The 9,976-nt window shown below is 60.8% G+C and overlaps 1 protein-coding gene across 1 annotated transcript; it reads right to left on the reverse strand.

Annotated features, from left to right (window-relative positions):
• Positions 1-249: 249 nt before the first annotated feature.
• On the reverse strand, positions 250-8,988 carry LOC135978503 (syntaxin-binding protein 2-like; the record flags this gene model as incomplete). Its single annotated transcript, XM_065579434.1, has 8 exons — positions 8,922-8,988; positions 6,634-6,683; positions 5,517-5,598; positions 3,608-3,684; positions 2,866-2,944; positions 2,037-2,140; positions 760-908; positions 250-334 (listed from the first exon to the last, which is right to left on the reverse strand). Coding segments are annotated over exons 1-8 (663 nt in total), but the record flags the coding sequence as incomplete, so codon positions are not given.
• Between the last annotated feature and the right edge of the window lie 988 nt (positions 8,989-9,976).

The following is a 9,976-nucleotide window of genomic DNA, read 5'->3' on the forward strand; positions in this document are numbered from 1 at the left end:
AGAGCACTTTGTGATCCACCCACGGCCACTGTTAGAGAAGGGCTGGGGCCGTTAGTTCAACCACACAGGGAATGTTATTGTTCTCCCGAGCCCTCAGGATCTCCAAGGGGGTCTAGACCCCACCCCACCCCCCGCCAGGATCTCCGAGTAGGTTCTAAATCACTCCTCCTTCCTTCTACTTCTCATGTACTCCCCCTCCCCCCGCGGCTCTGTCCCATGGTGAGGGCGTGGCCGGCACAGCTCGCTCACCTCTCCCATGCTGGGCTCGTATGCCTTGAACACCTTGAGTTTGGCCAGTACAGCATGCGCCAGGTGGAAGTTATTTTCATGGTCCCTGCAGCAAAGACAAACCCTGTGGGTAGAAACAGCTCCTCCCCCAGGAGCACACGCACTTCCTGTAGGAGATGACCAGGTAACCGTCTCCCTCTGGGCACACTCACTTCCTGTAGCGGATGGCTGGGTACCTCCCCATGGCACACTCAATTCCTATAAGGGATAACTGGGTACCCCTCCTCCCGGGCACACTCACTTCCTCTAGTGGATGGCCGAGTACCCCTCCCCCCGGGCACACTCACTTCCTGTAGCTGATGGCTGGGTACCCCTCCCCCCGGGCACAGTCACTTCCTGTAGCGGATGGCTGGGTACCCCTCCCCCCGGGCACACTCACTTCCTGTAGCTGATGGCTGGGTACCCCTCCCGCTGGGCACACTCACTTCCTGTAGCGGATGGCTGGGTACCCCTCCCCCCGGGCACACTCACTTCCTGTAGCGGATGGCTGGGTACTCCTCCAGGGTTTCACACAACGAAGCAATCTGCTCTGCCAGGATCTCCAGGTCCTTGTTCCTTTCCCAGGCGGAGTAGGGGCTGAACCAGATGTGGAAGGTCTGTGGCCTGTCCAGGGAGTACACCTGGGGGGCGGGGGGAGCAGAGATCAGACCCTGGTGCCAAGTGCTGGCAGCCAGGCCAGCTGTGCCCCATACCGCACCCCTAAGATGCGCTGTTGGACCAGGCCAGCCTGGCGGAGCCGGAGCGAGCCCCTAGTGAGGGAGAGATCCCTTCGCCAGAGCCACTCCTGTTGTGGTAGAGGGACAGCGGCCCAGAGATTCATGCACCAGCCTGGGATGAAGACGCCCCGGATTCAGGTCCTTACTGAGCTGCAGGGGTGTGTCTCTGCCCTGGAGAAGGCAATGTTGGGGGAGGGGGCTTGGACATGTTTCTAGTCTGGCAAAAGCCCCAGCGTAGCCACAGGCAAACCCGGCATCAACGCGCGTCTGCCGCTGTCGTTTATTTCACTGGATGAACAGAACGAGCCATTGGGGAAAACGTGCTTGGACACCAATAAAACAGTATCGGCCCACAAAGGGTTTGCTGGTGCAACGGGACGGGTGAGCCAGCAAAGCCTCCTGACGCACACTCAGCTTATACCAGCCAAAGCATCTCTTGGCACAGCTGGCACCGGTGCCCAGATGAAATAAGCTACAGTGGCGAAAGGACTGCTTTGCCAGCGTAACGGCCTCTACCCAGGGGTTCTGCCAGCACAGCTGCATTAGTTACAGGGGGGATTTTTTCTCTCATGTCCCCGTAACAAACCCGTACCAACAAAGCTTTTGGGTGTAGACCAGGCTCATGTCTCTGTGCCTCAGTTTCCCCATCAATGCAATGGGACTGACAACACAGCCCTGCCCCTCAGGGGCATGAGGAGGGAAATCCACTGACGACACAAGGAGGAGATGGCGTGGTTGGGCAAAGGGCAGGCGTGTGCGGGCTGTCTTGCAAGCCTGTTATAAACCGTCAGTAAGAGCTGGTAAAGCCAGGGAGGCAGCGCCCTCCTCCCTCATACATCCAAGCCAGCGATTCCACGTCTCACAGGGTGTGAGCAGCCGGCTAGTCCCTGCTGCCCTGTGCTGGCGTCAAACCCAGGGCCCTAGAAGGGAAAGGTGTCCCCACCCGAAGCCATGTGGAACACTAAGGGTGGGGTGTCGTACGTCACCGTCTGCCCTGCGGCCCTGCTCCTCCAAAGCCCGGTCACCCCTCACCTGGCTCTCATAGGGCAGGAAGGCCATGTTGATCTCCATGAGGGTTTTGATGGCCTTGGTGATCCGTGACTTCCGCAGCTTGTTGAACAGAGGGTCAGGACACGCTGCAAGGCAAAGGCAGTGGGTGGGGGTGACAGGCACAGGGCTCAGGGCCCCCAGCACAGCGCCAGCCCCCACGGACGGGGCCAGGACGGGCACAGCAGGGGCAGTAGTGCTGCACACCTGTGGGGAACCTAGGCAGGTCAGCAGGGCCACACAGGAGTCAACTATGAGTCCAATCCCGCTGAACCAGAGTTACGCCGGGTTCTCGGCTTCTGCAGCATCAGCAGCGAGGAGGGCGGGGGCACAATCTCTCCTACGCGGTCCCTTTCTCACACCCTGCCCTCAGGCCACCGCAGGGGGAAGTGACTGGAGTGTACAACTCAGCATGATGCACAAGGAGGAACAGGGACTTGGGCTGTAATGAGGAGAAGCAGATGTGACCTTGACACACTGGGTATTCTGGGTATACCATTCCCAAACCCCAGTTGGGACTGATGGAGCAATGCATGCTGGGAATGGTAGCCAGAGGCCGCCTTTCTGGGCGCACGCTGCAGGTGTCTGTGAGCTGTGCTGGCTGGAGGCAGGCCCATGGGGGAGAAGGGGGGGAAGGGATCAGTGGGGTCGTTCGGTCTGGCCTGCTGGGTCTGCATCCCCCTGCAGGAGGGCAGAGCGTAATCAGGGTGCTGCGCACTGGCCTGCCGGCAGAGAGAGACCCCCCCACCCCCAGGCTCCAGTGTGCCGCTGGCCAGGCTCCCGGCAGGGGGATTCCCTGCCCCCCGATACTCACGGCTGAGGAAGAAGACGTGAGCTGCCTTGTAGGTGAAGGTGGGGGTGCCCTGGAAGTCATCGATCAGAGCCTGCACCGACTGCAAAGGGGGGAGAGGAGGGGTTGTCAGCACCAGCCAAGGCCCCGCCCTGCTGCCCGAAGGGCCCAGCCCATGCCCAGCCCCTGGGGACTCAGGGCCCAGCATGATGCCATCGGGAGGTGGGCTGGTTTTCACCCCCCTGCCCCTGGTCTCCCTCCACTGGCCTCCCTGCTGCAGACGCAGGAGCCTCCTCCCCCACAGCCCCTGCCACCTGAGCCTCTGCCTCAGCGATTCTCCTTCCCTTTGAGTCTCAGCTGAGGACTTAGGGTGACCAGATGTCCCGATTTTATAAGGACAGTCGCAATATTTAGTTTTTTCCCTTCTATAGGCTCCTGTTACCCCCCAACACCTGTCCCGGTTTTTCACACTTGCTATCTGGTCAGCCTAGCCGAGGTTGCCTCTCTCCGCCTGCTGCACCTTCCCATCCAACCCCCACGGGACTGCACTGCGGAGAGGTCTGGGGGACAGTCTGTGCCTCACGTGGCAAAGAACACGAAGCCCAGCTCCGGGGAAACAGCCTCTTGGGAAGCCCCTACTGGCCCCATTCCCATCCTGACCTTGTGCTGCGCATCCCCCCGAACGGCGTCACCTCCAGGCTGCACTAGGTGCTGCCCCGGGGTCTCCCCTGCTCCCCATCCAGCTGCCCCAGGCCCGAGCTCCTACCTTCTCCACAGGGCTGAGCAGGTAGATGGCCTCCAGGCTGGGGATTGGCTCCCGGCGCTTGTTAATATCTTCTACAACTAGGAGAGAGCAGACATTGGGCGCGGGTCAGTGGGTCCTAGCCACCCACCCCAGCCGCTCTCCACCGGGATAGGGGGAGGGGAAGCCAAGGGGAATAGGGATGTTCGCTGGTAGGGTTACCATTCGTCCGGATTTACCCGGACATGTCCTCCTTTTTGTACTAAAAATAGCGTCCGGGGGGAATTTGTAAAGCACTCACAATGTCCGGGATTTCCCCCCTCCCCCGGCAGAGCAGAGCGAGCGGCTGGGAGGGCTGCAGGAAAGTCCCGGGCTGGACTCCGGAGCAGCTGTAGAGGAGCCGGATCCGCCCTGCATTCTGAGCAAGTGTATCAGCACAAAGTGCAGCCCTCCCCTTTTGCAACTGGGAGCGGTTTCTGCCATGCAGTGTAGCAAAACGGGAGCGAGAGCACTTTGTGCTGATACAAGGGCAGCTCTCCCCTGCAGCCCGATCCGGCAGCACTGTGCAGGGCCAGGGACCGGGTTTTGTTGTGCTGGGGAGCTCAGCCACGTGTCCGGCTCGGCTGCACAGAGCCCAACACCCTGTTCTGAGCAGCAGGGTAAAGGGGCCAGGGGGCAGGAGAAGGAGCAGGGAGGTTCTGGAGGGGGCAGTCAAGAAACGGGGGGGGCTTTTGGGGGGGAATGGAGAAAGTTTTGGGCAGTCAGGGTACAGGTAGGGGGTAGGGTCCTGGGGGGCAGTTGGGGGGGGTCTTAGGAGGGGGCAGTTAGGGGACAAGGAGCGGGGTGGGGGGCTGGGAGTTCTGGGGGGGAGCTGTCAGGGGGCAGGAGTGGGGAGAGGGATCGGAGCAGTCAGGGGACAGGGAGCAGAGGGGTTTAGATGGGTTGGGAGTTCTGGGGGGGCTGTCAGGGGGCAGGAGTGCGGAGAGGGATCGGAGCAATCAGGGGACAGGGAGCAGAGGGGTTTAGATGGGTTGGGAGTTCTGGGGGGGAGCTGTCAGGGGGCAGGAGTGCGGAGAGGGATCGGAGCAGTCAGGGGACAGGGAGCAGAGGGGTTTAGATGGGTTGGGAGTTCTGGGGGGGGGCTGTCAGGGGGTGGGGAGTGGTTGGATGAGGCGTGGGAGTCCCAGGGGTCTGTCTGGGGGTGGGGGTGTGGATAAGGGTTGGGGCAGTCAGGGGACAAGAGGCAGGGAGGCTTAGATAGGGAGTGGAGTCCTGGGGGGCAGTTAGGGGCAGGGGTCCCAGGAGGGGGCAGTCAGGGGACAAGGAACGGGGGGAGGGTTGGGGGTTCTGGGGGGGTGGGAAGTGGGAGGGGCAGGGGCGGGGCTAGGGCGGGGCTCCTCCCGTCCTCTTTTTTGCTTGCTGAAATATGGTAACCCTATTCGCTGGCAGCAGGCTGAGGGGTTCCACAGGCTACAATGCAGCAGCAGCTTTGATGTGGGGCCATGGGCTGCGATGCTGCCCCAGTACGGAGCAGGGAGGGAACGTCCCTCTGTACTGTGCTGGGGACAGCCCCCTAGAGCGCTGGCTCAGCTCTTTGCCCCTCAACCCCAGGGCTCCTCCACCCTGGAGCAGGGAGCCAGCATTCCCCCTCTCCTGCCAGGACCTTGCCCGCAGCATGGGGGAGGAGCAGCGAGGAGTTAACAGAGGTCTGAGAAAAGCGGTGAAGAGGCTCCAGGGGCTGAAAGCGCTGGGCTAAGGGAACTAGATCTGGCTGGGAAGGTACCAATAGCAAGGAGGGCATCTAGGGGGCTGCAAAAGGGGGAAACTAGATGCAAACGTGAATGTAGACAAGTCAACTCCCCGACTGTGAGGTGTATCCAAGGGGGAGGGGAGCCCTGATGGGGGGAGCAGACGGGAGGGAGGGGCCACTCACGCGCGATGCCTTCGTCCACGATGTCGGACATCTTGCAGCACGACGAAAGGATGCGCGTGCTGGGGTGGTCCATGATCAGCACCTGGGGTAGCGAGAGGGGAGCGCGCCGCTTCAGACGAGCTAGTCACTGCCCTGAGCCCAGCCGCCCACCATCATCATCCACGGAACAGCCAAGGGAGCAGAGCGACTGCTAACAGCAGAGCCGACGGCTCCCGGCCCAGCCCTTCCACAGCAGAGCGGCAGGGCCGTTACCAAGCCTGCACTTGGCTGAGCTGACCGTGCTAAGGACTGTGTGAGGAGCGACAAGGAGAGCGGCTCCGAGCAGAGTGGCTGGTACGAGATGTCGGAGACAAACCTGGGACACCCGGCCATTCAGAATGGTTCCATCCTCCTAGATTGGAGGAGATCAGCCTCTTGGCCCAGGTGACAGGGTGAGTGCAAGAGGCAGGGACAGAACCCAGGAGTCCTAGCTCCCAGTGCCCTCCTCTGATCCACCAGATACCCGCTCCCCAGCCCTCGGACAGAACCAGGATCAGGGCACAGAGAAATGGAACGAGGGGAGTCTCCGTGTTCCCCTAGGAAAGCCCTGTAGGCCATCGGCCCAACATCTCTACTCCCTTCCTGCCGTGCCGAATGAACCCATTGCTCCGTGCAGCCCAGCATCCCGCTGCACCAGATCCAGCCACTGGGAAACCTAGTCCCCTGTGCTCCCTCTGCCGCACCGGCCAAGTCCACCGCTCCACACACCCCAGCCCAGTCCATGCCGGGGGCTCAATAACCTGCCTGCCCAATGGTGCATGCTGCCCCCATGCTTGGCGCTTTCCTGCTCCTCCTCCCACCCAGGCTGACTCACTGGGCCCAGTGGTCTGATCCGGTGTGTGGGGGGGGAGATATGGGGCTAGCTGGACCAGCTGGGTCTGATCCAGCGCAGCGGGAAGGCAGACATACCCAAGCCTAGCTGGGGGCGGATGATCGGCTAGACAGAGCAGGGATCTGATCCAGCCTGGAAAACCTCAGGGTCCTAATGAATTCCAAGAAGCTGGAGGGGAAGGAGCACGATATATGGATACAGCATATCCCCAGGGGAACACCAGGGCAGCAGGCCTGGCCTGCTTACCTTCCATTTTCCTTCCTTCTTCACGCTGCGAAAGACAACGCTGAGGATCTCTGCGAGGGAAAGAGATGGGGATTAGTGAGTGGTGGGGATTGGATGGGACGGCTGTGCCCTGAGCCAGAACCCACTGACTGGTGGAAGGACCCCTCGGGGAAGTGGCTCAGAGGCCGCTCTCAGGCCAGCTAGCGATGTGCTCCTAGCAGAGCCCCCAGTCAGCAATCGTAGAGGGGTGGCAGGTTAGATGGGCCATGGCTCTGATCCCCCTTCCTTTCTGCCAGGCTGGATACGAGCGCAGCTGAACTAAGGATCTGGCCCCGTGCAGCAAGAGAACAGATCCTGTCCAGCACCTCTTGACTGGAGGGGATCCAGGGACCCTCTACTGTGTGTGGGGGACGACAACACGACAAAGACTTCAAATCCTGAGTTCTACACAAAGAATCCCTCCAAGGCATGCCCCGCTCAGGGAACTGCCGGCCTGTCTCCTCAGCACCTTCCACGGCCAAGCTAAGCAATTAGATAGTCAGCTCTTCGGGCCAAGCACCATCTTTTTGTTATGCCCAGCAGAATGGTACCCTGACCCATGACTGGCACTCCTGGGCGCTACCATAATGCACCTAATGAATAATGTACAACGCCTTGCAAAATGGGGCCTTGATCCATGACTTGGGCTCCTGGGTCCTACCATAATACAGGCATTTCAACCCTGAACTGCAGCTACGGCCCCTCACACCAGCCCTGGGCTGCCCCCACCAGCTGTGCCAGTGTCCCTCACTACTGACTGGAGCCCCCTGCTACCCCAGCCCTGGCCTCCCTCCCATTCCCAGCTCTGCCAGTGCCCCTCACTCCTGTCTGCAGCTCCCTGCTATCCCAGCCCTGGTCTGTCCCCCACCAGCTCTGCCAGTGCTCCTCACTCTTGAACCGCAGCTATTCCAGTCCTGGGTTCCCCATCTCACACCTCTGCAGATGCCCCTCATTCCTGTCCTCAGCCCCCGCTATCCCAGCTCTTGGATCCCACCCGCTCCCAGTTCCGCCAGTGCCCTTTACTGCAGCCCCCTGCTATGCCAATCCTGGTCTGTCCCCACCAGCTCTGCCAGAGCTCCTCACTCCTGACCCGCAGCTATTCCAGTCCTGGGTTCCCTCCGTCACGGCTCTGCAGATGCCCCTCACTCCTGACCTGCAGCCCCCTGCTATTCCTGTTCAGAGACCCCTCTTGAACCGGGGCAGTGTGGCCCAGCCCAAGTATTCAAAAGTCACGTGTCAGGCCCTCCTAATTGTGCGATTTACTGAGGAAAAACTAAGAGAAGAGCTAAGGGTTATTAGCACCACCGGCGGTCCTGACCTGTGGGCCACATTTGCTCTGTCCCAGTTCTGGGGGCAACCATGGATCATCTGAACTGAACTGAATCCACTTTCCAAGGGTCTTTTAAACCCCAGGCCTGTGGTCTGGATTTAGCCACAGGCCCCATCCACTGCAGCTGGGGCTGGAGATTCAGCAGTGGCTTGGGCTTCTGAAGTAACACAGCCCACACAGCGGGGCAGGGTGTTGCCAGAAGACAATGACTAACACATAGCAACTAACCCCTCAGAGTCCAGCATGCACAAGGCAGCGGAGGCCATGCTGATCAGGTGTAAGGCTTTAACTTGTTCTCTCCTACATTACAGCTATAGCCTACGCCAGCTCTGCGTTGCGGCCGGGCAGAAGCGTACTGCTTCACTACGGTACAAAGTGGCTCTGACGTCATTTTTCTCCTCATGTGCAGCTGTTACCCGTTCTGACAGGCTGTTTATAACGCTAAGTTTACTAGTTTTCGGAGGCGGTCGGGGGAGGAGAGGATGTGCAAGGTGGAAGTTTCGCCTAGGGCGCAAAATATCCTTGCACCGGCCCTGGCGGGAGTCACCCCGATGGAAAGAGATGACGATGATTCCCCCCAAAGTGCAGCTCCTATGGGAGGGGGCAGCCCTTGGGGGTGGGGCAGACACCCTCCTGGTGTGTGACAGGCAGGCAGGGGGAGGAGGAGCTCTCTGCTCTGACTGGTTTCAGAGTAGCAGCCGTGTTAGTCTGTAACCCACGAAAGCTTATGCTCTAAGAAACTTGTTAGTCTCTAAGATGCCACAAGTACTCCTGTTCTTTCTGCTCTGACTGACTCCTAATCCTCCCCGAGGGTGCGACACCCCCATAAGCGCCCCGCCCTGCCCTCCCAGGGCCCCCCAACTGGGTCCTGTTCCTCCAGACCCACACCCGACTGGATTCTGCCCCCAACCGGGCTCAGACCCCCCAGCTCTGCACTCACTCTCGCGCACCACCGCCTTCAGCCCGGATGGGGTCATCTCCGCCTTCTCTCACGCACCTTTGAGTCCTGTGGATGGAAGTGGGACTCAGCTGTGTGCGGGGCAGGGCTGGAGTCAGGACTCCTGGGTTCTACCCCTGCTCTGCTCCTGCCCTTGTGCGCGCCCTGGCTTCTCCCTGCCGTGCTCTGGGGAGTGTCTGTGACACTGGGCGACGGCCCCTAGTGACACTGATGGAGGGGCCCAGTTCCCTCTAGTGTCACTGATGGATGGGCCCAGCCCCACCAGTGATTGATTTGAGTATAAAGCAACTGCGGTGCTGGTGGGTTGATGTCTGCAAGGCTGATGACGGCTGAACTCCGCAGCCCCCCACTTCTGGCGCTGCGGGGGCCGGGCCTGGGCACCCATGGGCCTGCGCCTGGTGACAGGGTCACGCAGGTCCCCACTGAACCCCCACCCGGTCACGTGGGGCGCAGAGGGAGGCAGGGGCCTCGGGCAGGGTTAAAGCGAGGACTGGGTTGGGGTAGTGGGGCCTCAACCCACTCCGGTTAGGGCCCCCCACCGAGCTGCAAGTCCCCCCCCAACCAGTGCCCCCCCCAGCAGTGCCCCTCGCCCCCCCCGAGTCAAGTCTCTTGCCCACCTCCACCCAGCCCCCCCCCCCCTCCAGCCAGGCTCCTCACCCCCCCTCCACTCGGCCCCCGCAGCCAGGCCCCGTGTTGTACCCAGGAGCAGGAGCGGGTTCGATGGAACGTCTCCTTCCCTCGCTCTTCACTTCCACCAGAACGTGCTGGGACGGCCTGAGCTGCGCACACAGTCACTGGGACGGACTGCACCACTCGGCCGGGAGCTCAGTCCCTTTCTGCAGTTAGTGGCGGGAAAATATGGTACAGTCCCAGCAAGGGTGGAAAACAGTCTGAGGTAAAATTGTCCTTGGAGTGGCCAAAGGCGGGAAAAACCGGTTGGATCCAGTTATGACTGGGCCAGGATAACAGTAAACAACAAGATGGCGGTCACAAGATGGCAGTTCAGACTCCATCTTGGATTGCTGCTATATCTTTAC

The sequence above is a fragment of the Chrysemys picta genome, unplaced genomic scaffold (assembly GCF_011386835.1).
Source record: "Chrysemys picta bellii isolate R12L10 unplaced genomic scaffold, ASM1138683v2 scaf292, whole genome shotgun sequence".
Classification (NCBI taxonomy): Eukaryota; Metazoa; Chordata; order Testudines; family Emydidae; genus Chrysemys; species Chrysemys picta.